We start from the raw sequence: 16,674 nt of genomic DNA on the forward strand, positions 1-16,674 counted from the left end.
GCTGGGAGTTGGGCTGGTGCAGGCAGCCCTGGTGGCACGGCAGTCCCTGGTGCAGGATGTGTCCAGCCACACGTGCTTCCTCTGCAGCGAGGAGATGTTTGTGCACGGCTGCCTCCGGTAACGGCTCCAGCTCTGTCCCCGGCCCACATCCTGCCGGCAACCGGCTCTGCAGGAGGCTGAGGACAGCACTGGGCAGGGTGAGTCCCCAGCTGCTCCCCGTCCCCTGCCACTGCAAAATCAGGCAGAGATTTCCCCATTTCCCACCCAGGGCTGCAGCCCTGGCCCGTGTGGCCACAGGACTGTTTGGAGTCTGCCCCGAGGCTGAGGTGGCCCTGCCAACCCAGGCTTCTTGGGGACAGCGTCCTGCCTGCCAGGACCCTGCATCCTGCCTGGGACAGGAGCCTGGGTGCCCCACAGAGGAAGAGAGGAGACCGCACTGAGGTGAGAGCTGACCCTGCTGCGGGCAGCAGCATTCCTGCCCAGGGCAGGGTGCGGCACACCCGGCGCTGGCCCTGGTTTGTGTGTCCCGGGGGCCACAGCTGGGTCACCAGCCTCTCCACATCCTGAGGCAAGCTGGGGGACACAGAGGGCAGGGGCTGCCCAGGGCTCTGCTCCCCTGCCCCAGCTGCCTGTGTGTTTGGACACGGGAGATGTGGCTGGGGCTGGTGACCCAGCTGTGGCCCCTGTGCCCGGCCCAGCCAGGCTGTGATTTGGCACCGCCAGGTGCTGGATTTCACGCAGCTCAGCCAAGGCTTGCTCATGGGATTGTGACCCCCAGCTCCAGGGCCCCCTTCCCGGCAGCGTGGGGGGAGCACGTAGTGGCGCCTGGCTCTGGCCCGACCCCACGCAGGTACCTGCCGCAGGGGACAAGTGTTTGCCCTGCCAAGCCCAGGGCCTGGCCCCACGCCTGCTGTGCCAAGCTGCTCCCAAATGGGCAGATCTGGGGCCTGGTGCCCTGGGGTGCTGCACTCCTCAAACCCTGCGTGCCCCCACTGCAGAACCGGGCTGCCCACAGGGACCGGGACGGCTCTGAGCCCAGTGCTACCAGGGCAGGGGGTGCGGGGGGCTGGGTGGGGCACCCCCAAGCATGGACACTACTCCCGGTGTGTGTGGGGGTGCTCTGGTGAGGGGGCACAGCCTGGCTTGGCTGCTGCTGCATGATGGCTTGTCCCCTTCCCTGCCACCGCCCTGGCTGAGCGTGCTGGCCAAGGGGCGAGGTGTGAGGGAGGGGACCCCCCAGCAGGACCCCGGGGGGGCTCTGGGGTGTAGGGGCTGGGCGAACGGGGTCAATTTGGCCTCAGCAACAAGGCACCACAGTCCCCAGGCTGTGTCAGTTTCTGGTGCACACCCCTAACGCCTCCCAGCAGAGGTGAGGGGGGTCCCGCAGCCCCAGAGGACTGGAGGCATCTTCCCCAGCAGAGACCCCTGACCCTGGCCCTGCACTGTGCTGGGGCCGGACCCCCCGTTCCCCCCACTGCCCTGGCCCCCCTAGCCATGCCCCAGCAGCCCCGGCCGGCCAGCAGCCCAGGGGTTAAGGGGGGAGGTTCGGGTTCCTTCCCCTGCAGCTTTAGGAGGAAACTTTCCTCCCGCTGGTGGCTGAGGAGCTGAGGCGCCCGGAGCCGAGTGCAGGCAGGGCGCAGGCAGGGTGCCTTGCTGGGGACGAGGTGGGTAGAAGCCCTGCTGCCCCTCTCTCCGTGCAACTGAGCGCAGGAAGGTGAGTGGGGGGCGCTGCCCAGACCCTGAGACTGAGGTCCTGGGGATCCGAGTGGGGACGGGCTGTGCGGGTGCTGTGGGGGTCGGCAGTGGGTCCACGGGCTTGTGTGTTCAGGGCTGTAGGACTCATGCATGGGGGTTATAGAGCCCGTATGTGATGGGGTTTGGGGGCCTGTGGGGGTGCATGAGGTTATGGAGGGCTCCGGGGTGTGTGGGGTGATGGGATGTGCGGGGCCACAACTTCAAGGGAGTTGCATGTCCCTCTCCACCTGTGCCCTGGGCGCCTGTGTGTGGGACATGGGAATGCGTGTGTGCCATCTGCGAGTGCTCCCTGGGGGGAGTCTGTGCAGGGGGGTGCAGAACCCTGCCTGTGCTGGGGAGGGTGTGCGGGTGACATGGGGGGGCTGTGAGCAGCTGGGGCGGGGGCTCACAGGAGGACATGGGGACTGGCTGGTGCTACCGGGGGAGCAGCGTGTGCGGGGCTGAGCTGGGGTGATGCCACATGCTGTGCCCAAGGGGTCTGTGTGTGGGGCCAGCGCTGACTGGGGCACAGTGTGCATGTGATGGGGACACGCGGCGTGCCCAGCATCCCCCTGGCTGGCTGTGGCCCCCTTCCTGGGGAGCTGTCCCAGCCGTTCCCCAAACTCTGTGCCTTCAGCCAAGACATGGGCAGGGAGCAGGGCAGAGTGTGGCTGTGCCACAACCCTGCGCACAGTGGTGGCCGGCCAGGCCATGGTGACAGCCGGGCTCTGCAGGGCAGGGGTGCCTGGGGACACAGCAGCATCCCGGGGCTGATCTGCCAGTGTGGTGACACCAGCAGGTACAGCTGGGTGTGGGTAAACAGGGCACAGTTCCCTGAGGACACCGCTCAGCCTTGTGCCAGGTTCTCCCTCCCCCAGAGCTGGGGTTCCCAGCAGGTCCTGCCCACGTCACCTGTGGGAGAGTTGGAACAAGGAGTTTCTGTTCCCAGGACAAGGTGTAGCGCCTCCTCTCCCCACACTGCCCCACACGGGACTTGGCTCCCTGGCTGTCTGCTGTGCCTGCTCTGCCCCCCAGCCTGGAGAAGCCTCTGGCAGAGTTCCTGGGGTGACCCGCACAGCTGGGGTCTTGGGCTGCTCCCCCTGCCCGGTCAGACAGCTCTGGAGCAGTGCGTGCCCCTGCCCTGCACCCCGAGCCCCACGTGTTTGCTTGCCTGCAGCCAGGCCCCTGCAGGGGCTCTGGGCTGTGGGACCCCCTCTTCCAGCCCTGGGCCCTGGCTCTCCCGGGCTGTAGCTGGTGGGAGGGCGAGTGTTGCCCATGGCCCATGGCCTGTGCAGGCTGCTGGGAGCCCGGGATGGTGGCATTGGGCACCTGCCCACCTGGGCTGGGCTCAGGGGCTCCGGAGTTTGACCTGGGGTGCGAGTGGGGTGATGCAACCCTGGACTTTGAGAGGGCTGCGGGCAGGGCGGGTTCCTCCGCAGCACGGCCCCGGCTGCACCACACTGCCCGGACCCTCTGCAACCTGGCTGTGACCACCCACTCTGTCCCTCCTTCTGCAGGGCCAGGCTGGTGCTCAGGAGGGACGTCGGGACCCTCAGCCAGTGCCTGCTCCTGCGCTCCCCGTCCCGATGGTGCAATCTCAAGCTGCTGGTCTTGTCCTGTGCTGCAGTGGCACCGAGTCTTAGTGCTCGTGCAAGGCCAGGAGGCGGGTGCGTGGAAAGCTCATCCCAGGGGCCGGTGCCACCCCGGGCCTCATGGTCGTTTAATACTTCACCCATTAACTTGGACTAATAAACCTTGTGGGAGCGAGAGGCTAAAAGCCGTGCCAGTGGGCAGCACGTCCTCCGTGAGCCACGCTCCTGCAGCCCTGCCATGGCCGCTGGCTTCTTCATCAGCAAGAGCGCGGGCATCGTGACCATCGTGCTGGGTGTGGGCGCTGTGGCCACCATCATTGCGCTCTCGGTGGTGTATGCCCGGGAGAGGAACAAGGTGACTGACACTGCCGACACCCCTACCACCACGGCTGCCACCACCACGGCTGCCACCACTGGCCCCGCTGAGCCCTGGAACCGGTGGAGGCTGCCAACGACACTGATGCCAGAGTCCTACGAGGTGACCCTGCAGCCCTTCCTGAAGCCCAAGGACAACAGCACGTACATCTTCAAGGGCAACAGCAGTGTGGTCTTCCTCTGCGTGGAAGCCACCAACCTGATCCTCATCCACAGCAACAAGCTGAACTACACGCAGCAGGGAGCCTTCCTCACCTCACTGCAGGCGCTGGACAACTCCAACGTGCCCTCCATCACCAGGACCTGGCTGGAGACCACCACCCAGTACCTGGTGGTGCAGCTGGAGGCCCCGCTGCAGGAGGGCCAGCGCTACCGCCTTGTCAGCAGCTTCACGGGGGAGCTGGCTGATGACCTGGCCGGCTTTTACCGCAGTGAATACGAGGATGAATTGGGTGTGAGGTGGGTGGAGGGCACAGGCCTGGGGGGCATGGGGCTGGTGAGCGGAGGGACCCAGGGGTGCTACCCCCAGAAGAACCCCCGGCAATGACAGGGTTTGCTGGCAGGAGGGTGGTGGCAACCACACAGATGCAGGCGACTGACGCACGGAAAGCCTTCCCCTGCTTCGATGAGCCAGCCATGAAAGCCAACTTCACGGTGACGCTGATCCACCCATCTGATCACCAGGCCATTTCCAACATGCCCCCCAGGAGTGAGTGGGGCAGAGGGAGCCCCGGGGGGGCCTGGGAGCCCGGCGGGGCTCCAGGGTCACCACCCTCCCTCCGCTCCCCACAGGCACCTGGCAGCAGGAGATCGACGGGGAGATGTGGAATGTCACAGAGTTTGAGACCACCCCCAAAATGTCCACCTACCTGCTGGCCTTCATCGTCAGCCAGTTCACCTACGTGCACAACACCTCAGAGAACGTGCTGGTAGGCTGGGGCTGGGGGAACCCCCCCGCCCGGGGGTCTGAGCCCAGGCAGTGCCTGAGCCCCATGTCTGCCCCTCTAGATCCGCATCTGGGGCCGCCCCGAGGCCATTGCTGAGGGCCAGGGCGAGTACGCACTCCAGGTCACCGGCCCCATCCTCAAGTTCTTTGAGAGGCACTACAACACAGCGTACCCACTACCCAAGTCCGGTGGGTGCTGCAGGGTGCCCGGGGCGCTGGCTGGAGCCACCAGCTGTGGGGGGGACCAGCCCAGCACCCCGGCAGCGGCACATCAACGGGACCCCTCCATCTCCAGACCAGGTTGGCCTCCCTGACTTCAACGCGGGTGCGATGGAGAACTGGGGGCTGGTGACCTACCGGGAGAACGCGCTGCTCTATGACAACACCTATTCCTCCATTGGCAACAAGGAGCGGGTGGTGACCGTCATTGCCCATGAGCTGGCCCACCAGGTACCCGCCGTGCCCACTGCTTGCCCCGCAACCAGCTGAACTGGGCTGACATGATGCTGTGTTCCCCCTGCAGTGGTTTGGGAACCTGGTGACACTGCAGTGGTGGAATGACCTGTGGCTGAATGAGGGATTCGCCTCCTACGTGGAGTACCTGGGTGCCGACTCGGCTGAGACGTCCTGGAGCATTGTGAGTGGGGGACCAGCAGGCAGCAGTGTGGGCAAGGGGTGTGGGCAGGGAACGCGGACGCCCCCTCCACCCCTGCACCCTCAGGGTTGCCCCTGCTGCCAGGATGGCTTGCGCAGGGCTGAGGTGGGTGTTGGTGCTCCCACCGCAGAAAGACCTGATGGTGCTGAACGAGGTGTACACGGTGATGGCGACAGATGCCCTGACCACCTCCCACCCGCTCTCTTTCGACGAGGATGAGATCAACACCCCGGCTGAGATCAGTGAGGTCTTCGACACCATCGCCTACAGCAAGGTGAGTGTGTGAGCTGAAGGTGCACAGGGACCAGGTGGGGGTCCCAGGACAGGAGGTGGGCTGTGGGGTGCCCCTCTCATCTGCCATCTCCGTAGGGAGCGTCGGTGCTGCGGATGCTCTCTGACTTCCTCACTGAGGACGTGTTCAAGGAGGGGCTGCAGGTGAGGCCCTGCCAGTGCCAGGGGGCACTGAGCTCCAGTGTGGGTGGGGTGGCCTGTGGCAAGGCCCCCCACGGGTGCTCTGCAGATGTCTTGCATGCCGGCCCTGCCCCTGCCCACCCATCTCTCCTGCTGCTCTCCTGCAGTCCTACCTCCACACCTTCGCCTATGGAAACACCATCTACAGAGACCTTTGGGTGCATTTGCAAGAGGTAGGAGGAGGCTGGCTGCTCCCCCCAGCCCAACCCCTTCCCCACTGCTGCCCCGGCTTGGGGGACTGCCAGCGGAACAAGGGGCCATGTGGCCGCCCTGGCACTGCTGACTGTGGCACTGCTCTCCCTGCAGGCTGTCAGGAAGAACAACGTCTCGCTGCCCGACACCATCAGCAACATCATGGACCGCTGGACGCTGCAGATGGGCTTCCCTGTGGTGACTGTCAACACCAGCACTGGCACTGTCACCCAGAAACACTTCCTGCTGGACCCCACGTCCGAGGTGCAGAGACCCTCTGTCTTCAAGTGAGTGGGGCAGGGGGCTGTTGGTGGCGCGGGGCTGGGGGGGCTAGGGGCGAGGGATGGTCCAACTGCCTGCCTGTCCCTGGCACAGCTACACGTGGATCGTCCCCATCACCTGGAAGACAAGTGAGAATGTTGGCACTGACAGGTACTGGCTGACCGAAGACTCAGGTATGGTGCACCCTGGGAGTGGGGGTCCCGCTGCTACTTCCCCTGACCCACAGAGATCAGGGTCCCCCAGGGGGGCCCTGGTGGGAGGAGTAGGTGCAGGGGTGGCTGTGGCCGACCATCCTCTTCCCTTCCCAGCAACCAACGAGCAGTTCAGGGTGAGCAGCTCCAACTGGCTCCTGCTGAACCTCAACGTCAGCGGGTACTTCCGTGTCAACTACAACCAGGAGAACTGGGACCAGCTCCTTGAGCAGCTCTCCAGAGACCCCCAGGTACACGGGGCTGGCCAGGGTCCCCCTACGGACCCACACACCCCCTGCACCCAGACACCCCACTTGGGGCTGCCCTGAGATGCCCACTCTGCCCTCCCCAGGCCATCCCCGTGATCAACCGTGCTCAGATCATTGATGACACCTTTAACCTGGCCAGGTGAGCCGTGCCACTGCCCAATGCGTGCCAGGGTGAGGGGACTGGCAGGGTGGGTGCCCTGGGAGTGGGCAGCGCTGCGGGGCATGGGACTGACACTGACCTCACCCCTCGCAGGGCCAAGTATGTCAACGTGACCTTGGCCTTGGACACCACACGGTTCCTGAGCCAGGAGACAGAGTACATGCCCTGGCAGGCAGCACTAAACAACCTCGAGTACTTCCAGCTGATGTTTGACCGCAGCGAGGTCTTCGGGGTGATGACAGTGAGTGGTGCCACCACAGCGGGTCCTGCCGCTTGGCAGGGGGAACGGGGCCGAGGGGCTGGGTCTGCACCCAGAACTAGAGGGGCTGCTGCCGATGCCACGGCACTGACTGTCTTCCTGCCCCCAGAAATACATAAAGCAACAGGTGACGCCCCTCTTCAGCTACTACAAGAACATCACCAATGACTGGGCCACCAGACCCAGTGGCCTGATGGACCAGTGAGTGCTGCGGCCCTGGGGATGGGCTGGACCCTGAGGGTGTCCCTAACCACACTGGGACCATCACCCCAATGTGCACTGGGGAGCAGGCATGGCCCTGCTGGAGGCCCAGCACTCTCCGGTTGATGCCCAGCTGCTGTGAGCTGGTCCCCAGCACAGCCCTGTCCCCCCAGGTACAATGAGATCAATGCCATCAGCACAGCCTGCTCCTACGGTATCGCCGAGTGCCAGCAACTGGCCACTGGGTATTTCAACGACTGGAAGAACAATGTCACCAGCAACCCGTGAGTCCGCAGGGTGCCCCGATGCCACAGCGGGCAGCTGGGCAGGGCACAACATGGGGCTCCCAGCTGAGCCATCTCTTCTCTCCCGCAGGGTCCCCCCAAACCTGCGCTCCTCCATCTACTGCAGCATGGTGGCCACGGGCGGGGAGGAGGCCTGGGACTTCATCTGGGACCGGTTCCAAGAGGCCACCGTCGTGTCTGAGGCCGACAAGCTCCGCACGGCTCTCACCTGCAGCCCCCACCCCTGGATCCTCAACCGGTGGGTGTGGGGTCCTGGGCGGGTGCTGTGGCTCTGTCTCGGCTGTCCCCTCACCCGACGCTGTCCCCCCAGGTACCTGCAGTACACCGTGGACCCCAGCAAGATCCGCAGGCAGGATGCCACCTCCACCATCAACAGCATTGCCAGCAACGTGGTGGGGCAGCCCCTGGCCTGGGACTTCATCCGTGGCAACTGGAGGACGCTCTTCAGCCAGTGAGCACCATACAGGGGGCTGGGGGGGCAGGCTGGGGTGAGCAGCATCCCCTGTCCACCTGTGCCCCTGTGTCCCTTCCCCTGGCCGTGTGGGGTCGGGGCAGCCATGGCTACCAGTACTGCTGTGCCCAGGGCCCCCAGCTCAGCTGTCCCCCTGCTCCCCCAGGTATGGGGGCGGTTCCTTCTCCTTCTCCCGGCTGATCTTAGCAGTGACCCAGCGGTTTTCCACGGAGTATGAGCTGCAGCAGGTGAGGCTGGACCCTGACAGGGTCTGTGGGACCAGGCACCTCAGCCCCACCAGGAACAGGGACACAGCTCTGCGTTGCTGGCACCTGGCAACCTGCCCTCAGCCAGCAGCCCCTGGGAGGGGCTCCTGCCCCTGCCCCTCATGTGCCCAGGGGTCTGGGCAGCTTCTGTTCCTGTTCTGGGCTGACAGGGGCTGTTGGGGGCTGCTGGGGGCTGCCGGGGCACCCCACACCTGCTCCAGCCCCTCTTCTCCCTGGCAGCTGGAGCAGTTCAAGGCAGAGAACCAGGACATCGGGTTCGGGTCAGGAACACGGGCACTGGAGCAGGCGCTGGAGAGGACCCGCACCAACATCAACTGGGTGAAGGAGAACCAGGCGACGGTGCTGGCCTGGTTCCAGAGCGCGACTGCGACCACACGCAGCTAACCCTGTGCCCTGGCCACCGCCCACTCTCCTCCTGGCGTGGCGCTGGGCCAGCGGGACTCAGCCCAAAGCTCCCAGAGCCCCTGCCCCGCTGCTGGGCTGGACCCCCACCCACTCCCCACCTCTGCTCACTCCATCCTCTCAGCCCCCAGCCCCAAACGCTCTCCTTGGGCCAGCTGGGGGTCCTCCGCTGCTGCTGAGGGGCAGGGGCTGCTGCCCGCGGGCAGGGCCTGGTGCCTGTATGATGGGCAGTGAGGGGGGACAGGGGGCTTTGGGCTGCTGGGGTCTCCTGCTGCCCTTGGCTGCCCAGGACAGCGCTGGGCCCCATGGGCTACTGCGAGGCCTGGGGTCAATAAAGGCTGCATGGCAGCGTTCGCCCACGATGCTGGATGCTGGGAACAGAGGGCACGTACGGGGGCACGGGGCATGTGCCGGCTCTGTGGGGCTGGTGTGGGGGACTGCACTGGGGCCTTGGCAGGAGGTGCCTGGGACCCTGTGGTGGGCATGGGGAGGGGGCTGGGGACGCAGAGCACCTCAGGCCATTAGAAGTCTGGTGCTAAGTGGCTCTGGGGGATTTGTTGACGCCAGCTCCCCGGCCCTTTCGTCTGACAGCTGTGTGCAAGCTCTCCTGCTGGGCCCCGCCCCCGTGCAGTGCCCAGGGGTCCCCACCACCCTGGGACCAGGATGTCCCCACATGGTCCCAGGTCCCTGAAGGGACAGAGCTGGATGGTTTGAACACAGGGATGGCTTGGGACTTGACAGGTGGGTGGGAGCTGCCCTTCCTGTCAGTGGGGCTGGGGAACACTCCGGCTGGTGGGTCCCTCTGTCACCCCAGCTCTGGGAACATCTCTGAGCTGTGGAGTGGGCTTGGAGGGGGCAGCAAGCCCCTGGCCCACAGGCAGCTCCTGGCTGTGTGTGTGGGTGCCCAGGCCCAGGGTGCAGCAAGGGGGGCTCTGCAGTAACAAGTCAGGGTGCAGTGAGCGGGGTCCTGCAGTAACGAGTGCAGGGGTGCAGCAGTGCACAGTAGCTTTAATGAGGTCCCCTCCCCCAGTCCCCTCCTGTGTGGCTCTGTGCCATGGCCACACCACTATCCCCTGTGCTGGCTGGGGGTGCAGGATCAGCTCCACCACCCTCAGTGCTGTGCTGGGGTGCAGCTGGGCGGGATGGGGGCTTCATGGGTGGCCAGGGAGACAAGCCTGTCTGGGGGTGGTGGGCTGCTGAGCTGTGCAGAAAATGCTGTGTCAGGTAAGCGGCCATGGGGGTCCCCTGACCCCCACCCCATGCCCAGGCTGGCTCCCTGACTCAGCACCATCGCACTGTGCCCCCAGCCCATGCAGACACCCCAGCCATGGCAGGCAGGTGGCTTTGCTGGTGCAACCCTGCCCACACCCCCTGGGGACCATCCACCCCATCCCATCCTGCCTGTCCCCAGGATCCACCAGCCCTGCTGCCTGTGAGGATGGTGGGGGCAGGAGCAGGGCCCGAGCTGGGGAGAGGGCTGCGAGTACCTGGCAGCGTGCAGGCAGCTGGGAGCAGCGTATGGGGGTCTCCGGGGTTCCGGTGTCCGTCACTCCTGCCCCAGGAGGCTGGGGGGGGGCTGCAGGCTCCAGGCAGCAGGAAGAAGCTGTCCTGGTGCCTATGGCTGTGTTGCATCTCCAGGGGGGCTCCAGCAGGGTCACAGCTCTGAGGCTGTGGGGTGGTGATGGCCAGGACCCCAAGATGGAGCCGGGGTTCCTGTGCAGCTCCGAGGGAGTCTCCATCCCAGGGATGTACGGGGACAACCCCCAGACCTCTGGCCCCATGTCAGAAGCCCTGTGCAGCTCCAGGGGTGTCCCTGCTGTGGGAGGTGACCCCCAGCCCACATTGCCGGAGGCCGAAGCATCCTGCGGGGCCAGGGCCAGTGGGTGCAGGCAGAGGGCTGGGAGCTGGCAGCACCCCAGGACCCGAGGTCAGAGAGGACAGTTCTGGGGGGCCGTCCCCCGCCGCCGGGCCAGCACCTCCTCACTGAGCCCCAGCAGGGCCGAGAGGTGGGCGATGTAGCGTATGGCGAGGCGCAGGGTCTCGATCTTGGTCAGGCTCTGCCCTGCGGGTGCCAGCGCAGGCGGCAGGTAATGCCGCAGCTGCAGCAGCGCCTGTGCCAGCCGCCGCATCCGCAGCTTCTCCCGCTTGCTGGCGCTCTGTCATGGCCCCCCTTGCCCTCTGCACTGCCCCACCTCAGCCCCACCATCCCGCTGGTCCCCAGCCCATGGCAACCGACCCCAAGGGGGGCATGGGGACATGCCAGGGGGTTTCACAGAAGGGGTTGGAGAAGAGGCGTTGGCGAGGGTCCTGTCCTGGTCCCAGAGCAGGTCACAGCCCATTAGGGAATGGAAGCCCTGGGGTAGGAGTGGGGCTGGGGGTCCAGCCATGGTTTGGATCTGCTCTGCTGCCTGTGTCTGGGGGTGCCCAGGCAGCTTTATGCAGGGCCAGGGGGGGTGAGGTGACACCTTTGTGACCACCTGGAGGTGTCAAAACATACAGAGCTGGGCTGGGGCCGGCTGGGAGCCTGGGAATGCCAGGCCCATTTGCAGATGTGTCAGTTCTGACTCCTCTGGCCCTTAATTGGCGCTGCCTGGTGCTGGGAAGTGTGCAGGGACCAATTCACACGGCCATGAGAGATGCTAATGCACCCACCAGCCCTGCCAGCACCCACATTGCCCTCCCTGGTGGCTCTGCCAGGCCGGGGCTCTGTGGGGACAGCGGGGACATGACCTTCCAGTGTCGGGACCCTGAGCCCTATCACCCAGCGGTGTCCCCACACCTTCCCTGCCCTCTGCACAGCTCCCAGCTGTCACGGATGTGCTTCCAGCTCCAACCAGCTCTCCGAGGGGCAGGGATATGAGGGGATGCAGCAGCCAGCCTGGAGCAGCAGCGGTGGGGCCCGTGTGCTCCCCTCCTGGGTGATGTCTTTGCACTCAGCCATGCTGCCTTGGTCTCCCTGACCCTGTGGGATGCACGGCTGCTCTGGGGGGATGGATCCAAGCCAGGCACCAGTGATCTGGGGAGGGCTTTGGCCAGAGGCATGGTCAGGAGGCCCTGCAGCTCACCCAGTGCCCTTGCCACATCCTCGCCATGCCCTGTGCCCATCCTCCACGAACATGGACAGGCGTGATGTGGGGGACTCCATCTCCCCTGAGGAGTGAGGGGCTGTAGGCTTTCCCCAGAGAGGGCTCTGACCCCATGGCCAGCACTGTCATGGCCCAGCCGCTCTCCAGCACTTGTCTAAATACAGAGGGAGGTGGGAAGCGGCTGCCCAGCAGGGCCGCAGAACTCATTACCCGGGAGCTCATCAGCTAATGAGACCCAGGAGGGGGCCTGGGAAGGGGGGGGGGCAGGTGTGCGGGGAAGGGCCATGTCCCAGGCTGTGCTGCTGGATGCAGAGCACTCCACAGATCCCCCAACATGCTTCTGGGATGTGGTGCTGCCAGACCCCCACTGCAGCCCTCAGTTCCAGAGCTGGGATGGCGTCAGACCTCTGTGCACCTGGAATGTGCTGTGGGTCCAGGTTGGCACTGGTACCCTCGGACCTTGGCCGGGGCAGCAACACTGCACTTCCTCTAGCGAGAGGGCAAAGAGGATTAGCAGTTAACTCTGACGTTTTTGTGCTGGGTCTGCGGTGCCTGTGAGGAGGTAACAGCCAGTTTAGATACCAATATCCTCATGGCGCCTGGCAAGCAGCATGAGCGCTAGGAGCAGGGCTCAGCAAGTAGCTGGGCTGAAGGGGTGACACCTCAGGGTGCATGTGGCTCTGGATGCTGTGGTGTGCTTGGTGGCAGGAAAGGACTGTGGGGGGGAGCCCCTGCACCACTGGTGCCCAAGGCCCTGCAACACTGGCACAACAGAGCTTTGAAATGCCAGCAATGCCCCTGCAAGGCTCTCCACAGGGCCGGGGCACCTGGCACTGCTGTGGGGCTGAGCAGTGTGCCTGGCTCTGGTGAGCGCAGCCAGGATGGCAGGAGCGCTTGGCTGGTGGTGAGCGACAAGCAGGATTTACCTCGTCACCTCTCTGTCATGGCATTGCCAAGGAAAACTGAACAAGCTTCATGTGACCGCTGGGAGACAGGAGCCGGTGAACAAGGAGGCAGTGGCTCACACTGAGGAGCGGCCGGCCCTGCACCCCCCGCTGGCACCGTGCCCTGTGCTGGCTCTGTGCTCCATGCCCGCCCCTGTGTGTGGTGCCTGGTACTGCAGAGGGGCTGTGCACCCCCAGAATGGGGGTCCCATACCCACCGCCGTACCCCTGGGGCTGCGCACACCCGCTATGCGGGTCCTGGGCATACCCAGTATAGGGATCCCACGCCCAGTGCCGTGCACTTTGCCATGTGGGGATCACGTACCCTGAGGCACCACGGGGCCGCGCTGTCGGGGGCGGTGCCCTTCGCTCCCTGATTGATTTTCCTTCCCGCGGCGGGGCCGGGTTTCCCTGGAAACCTTCACACCCGCCGGCACCGACACCTGCGGGGCCTGGGAACGCGGCGGGGGGGGCCCTCCCAGCCCCGCCCCCGCGCGGGGGGTGTCACCGCGCCCGCGCCGCCGCTCTGCGCACCCGCCGGTAGCGGGCACGGTGGCGGCTCCGCGCCGGGCTCAGCGGGCGGCCGCGCTCATTAGGGACAGCGTGTGAAACGCCATTAGCAGGGGCTGCGGGGGACCTGCGGCAGGGGGGTGGCCGGGTTGTGGTCCCCCGGGCTGTGCCCCCCGGCACCGGGCGCGGTGTCCGTGTCCTGCAGAGCCGCGCTGGGCACCGGGGCTGCCCAGCTGGGGACACGCTGCGCTGGGGACACGGGGATCTGGAGCTGGCACTGCTGCAGCTCACGCCTGCTGCCAGCCCCACTGCGCAGTGCACTGCCAGCCCACTGCACAGCCCACTGAAGACGCTGCTAAAGGCCTTGCTTCAAACCCCATTGCAGCCCCCACATGGGGGCCAAGCCCCATCCCCGGGACGGTGCAGGGGGCTGGTGCTGCTGGGGGGTGGGCAGCACAGAGCCAGCCTCACACTGCCGGGGTAAAATTTGTCACTTGCCTGTTCAAAGCCGGCTGCCCTCGTCCCCCCCACCCCAGCCTTTGAAGTGCTGCTGATGCAGCCACGAAGGTGCCACTTCACACCTCCAGCCCTGCATAAAGCTGGGGCAGCCGGGGGACACCGGCACACGGCCCCACCGCCATGGCCCACTCGGCAGCTCCAAGCCTCCCACTCCCCACCACAGCCCTGCTGCAGGACTGGGGCTGCCGCGGGCCCCCGGACCCGGAGGGCTACAGCAGCAACTCACCCGCGCCTTCGCCTGACTCCTGCGGCCTCTCGTCCCCTGCTGCTGCCCGGGCATCCTGCTGCAGCCCTGCCACCCCCCGCCTGCGACGCGGCCCTGGGGGCAGGAAGGGGGTCCGGGGGCTGGGGGGCCCTCGGCAGAGCGCCAGCGAGCGGGAGAAGCTGCGGATGCGGCGGCTGGCACAGGCGCTGCTGAAGCTGCGGCATTACCTGCCGCCTGCACTGGCACCCGCGGGGCAGAGCCTGACCAAGATCGAGACCCTGCGCCTCGCCATACGCTACATCGCCCACCTCTCGGCCCTGCTGGGGCTCAGTGAGGAGGTGCTGGCCCGGCGGCGGGGGGCAGCCCCCCGGCACTGTGCCCTCTGCCCCCAGGGCCTGGGGTGCTGCCAGGTCCCGGCCCCCCGCCTACACCCACCAGCCCCAGGTCCACGGGATGCTCTGTCTCCTGACACTGTGGGCCGGGGGTCACCTCCCACAGCAGGGACACCCCTGGAGCTGCACAGGGCTTCTGACATGGGGCTGGGTGTCTGGGGGTCACCCCCCTATGGCCCTGCTGTGGAAACCTCCTCAGAGGTGCTTGGGGTTCCCAACATGGGAACGGGAGTCTGGGGGTCACCCCCCTATATCCCTGCAATGGAGACCCCCTTGGAGCTGCATGAGGCTGTCACCTCCAACGTGTCTTCCTGGCTGTCCTCTCCTCACTGCGCAGGGGCAGGAGCCCCCCCGGACCTCCCTGGTGACCCCCCCCTGGACACGGGGCTGATGCTGCCAGAGTTCGTGGATGCAGGGACTGTCACCCAGGTATGTGCAGGTCTCAGCCCCTCTTGGTGCGCTCTAAGCCCCCAGCCCTTGGCTTGGGGCACTGTGGGACCCGGTTTTGGTGTAATGACAGCCTTGTGTGGGATTGGGAATGGAGAGGTGTCTCCCCTCCTCCCTGCAGTGGGTGCATGAGGATCCTTTAAACTGCTCCCATCCTTCCCTGTGCCATCCTCCCTTGTGTTTGTCAGGGTCCCATCAGCTGGGACAGACCTGGGGCTCTGGTCCTGCTTGTCCCTGACCTGGGGCCCTCCTGGTGGCTGGGGTCTGTCAGCCCCGATTCATGCTCCCTCCACATCCCCTGCCCTGGCCAGTCACCCTCTCACCCCTCTCTGTCCCCCAGGAGCTCTCTGCAGACCTGCTCTCTCTCTTGGAGGCTCTGGTCCCACCACAGTACCAGGACTGACCCGCAGCACCTGGCATCACGCAGCCCCATGATGCACCGTCCAGATTCCTGCAGCTCAGGGGATGCATTTTCCCCATCGGACGTGGGAGGTGGGGGGGAGGAACTGCCTGTGGTGTGAGCCCAGAGCTGTGCTGGACATGCTGTGGCAGCTGTGACTGTACATAAATAAACCCTTGTGCCCCACCATGTGTCACCGTGTGGCTGTTCCTGCAGCAGGAGCAGGTCCAGCATGAGGTGCGGCATGCCTGGGCCACCGTGTTGGCTCCGGGAGCAGGTTTGGGGCTGGGGGGATCACAGAGCTGGTGGAACCCTCACTGTACAGCAGGGCAGGCTGTGGACATCCCACCGGTGTGCGCAGGGGCTCAGCACTGAGCCAGCACTGCCCTGCCAGGGGGCCGGGGCCGCAGCACGCAGCTGTGGGTCAGCTGGACAGCATCTGGGAGAGCGCTTGTGGGGGAGCATTGGGAGAGACACCTCCCTGGCTGGGGAGGGGGTCACCAGCACCCTCCAGATCCAGCCCTGGGGCCCAGTGTGAGAGCCCCCACAGCACGGGGTTAAATGGGGGGGTTTGGGGTCCAGCAACAGAGGACGGGCTGGGGTGGGGGGCTGAACCTGTCGGGCTGGAGGCCCCACAAGTGGAGGGGAACAGGGGGGCTGCGGGGGAACCCCTCTGCGCCCACCCCTGTCGGCGGTTCCCTGCGGGGTGCAGGGCCGGAGGGTCCAGCACAGAAACCCGGGCGGCCCGACAACCGGGTGCTAATGCACCGGGGGGAAGCCTTCTCCGCCCACTCCGGGGCTCAGGGGCAGGGGGTCTGCAGGGCTAATGAGCCCCACTTATCTGTGAAATGACTTGCTAATCACGTTAATTCCCTCTGCCGGTGGGGCGGGGCGAAGCCTTTGAAATGCAAAGCAGCTGCCCTGCTCTCCCCTAGGCTGCGGCTGCCCCTGACCAGCGCTCGGGGGACCTGGGGGCATGCTCCAGCCGTGTGTACATTTGTGTGCATATGTGTGTATGCACATGTGTGCATCGACAGGAACGTGCGAGTCGGTGTGTGTGAGCACTGTGCGCACGTCCTTGTGTGTGTGTGTGTGTGTGTGTGTGTGTATGACCACTATGCACGCTCCCGTCTGTCTGTGTGAGCATTGTGTGCACTCCCCCGTCTGTCTGTGGGAGCACTGTGCACACTCTCCCGTCTGTGTGTGAGTGCTGGGCACACTCTCCTGCCTGTGTGGGTGGGTGGCACAGGATGAAGGACCACACTGTTCTGAGCAGGCTGGCTGCGTCAAGCAGCAACCTGAGCTGCCAAGGGCATCCCACCAGCACCTGCTGAGCGTGGCCCGGCAGTGGGCGCAGAGGTGGCTGCAGGCACTGGCGCCATAGCAGTACCTGTCCTGC

General features: G+C 65.8%; 2 protein-coding genes and 1 pseudogene across 5 annotated transcripts; 2 read left to right on the plus strand and 1 right to left on the minus strand.

The window, feature by feature from the left end:
• The first annotated feature begins 91 nt into the window (after positions 1–91).
• On the plus strand, positions 92–9,134 carry ANPEP (alanyl aminopeptidase, membrane). 4 transcript variants are annotated; one of them, XM_065847768.2, is made up of 22 exons: positions 99–197; positions 360–441; positions 3,252–4,160; positions 4,265–4,410; positions 4,494–4,630; positions 4,710–4,836; positions 4,943–5,097; positions 5,171–5,284; positions 5,433–5,576; positions 5,672–5,737; positions 5,881–5,946; positions 6,080–6,252; positions 6,341–6,420; positions 6,556–6,689; positions 6,791–6,846; positions 6,961–7,108; positions 7,236–7,327; positions 7,501–7,611; positions 7,703–7,870; positions 7,943–8,083; positions 8,250–8,331; positions 8,590–9,134. In XM_065847768.2, exons 3-22 carry the CDS (start codon positions 3,565–3,567, stop codon positions 8,752–8,754), a joined length of 2,901 nt encoding a protein of 966 aa, XP_065703840.1. In that variant the 5' UTR covers positions 99–197; positions 360–441; positions 3,252–3,564; the 3' UTR covers positions 8,755–9,134. The 4 variants fall into 4 exon arrangements, with proteins under 4 accessions (XP_071670014.1, XP_065703840.1, XP_065703836.1 ...); XM_071813913.1 differs by lacking the exon at positions 360–441 and having other exon boundaries at positions 92–197; XM_065847764.2 differs by having other exon boundaries at positions 107–441.
• On the minus strand, positions 8,880–11,111 carry LOC136106898 (uncharacterized; annotated as a pseudogene).
• Positions 11,112–13,509: 2,398 nt separating this feature from the next.
• LOC136106609 (uncharacterized) lies at positions 13,510–15,428 on the plus strand. Its single transcript, XM_065846995.2, has 2 exons — positions 13,510–14,857; positions 15,216–15,428. Exons 1-2 carry the CDS (start codon positions 13,952–13,954, stop codon positions 15,276–15,278), a joined length of 969 nt encoding a protein of 322 aa, XP_065703067.1. The 5' UTR covers positions 13,510–13,951; the 3' UTR covers positions 15,279–15,428.
• The last annotated feature ends 1,246 nt before the right edge of the window (positions 15,429–16,674 follow it).

This window comes from Patagioenas fasciata, chromosome 12 (assembly GCF_037038585.1).
Source record: "Patagioenas fasciata isolate bPatFas1 chromosome 12, bPatFas1.hap1, whole genome shotgun sequence".
Lineage (NCBI taxonomy): Eukaryota > Metazoa > Chordata > Aves > Columbiformes > Columbidae > Patagioenas > Patagioenas fasciata.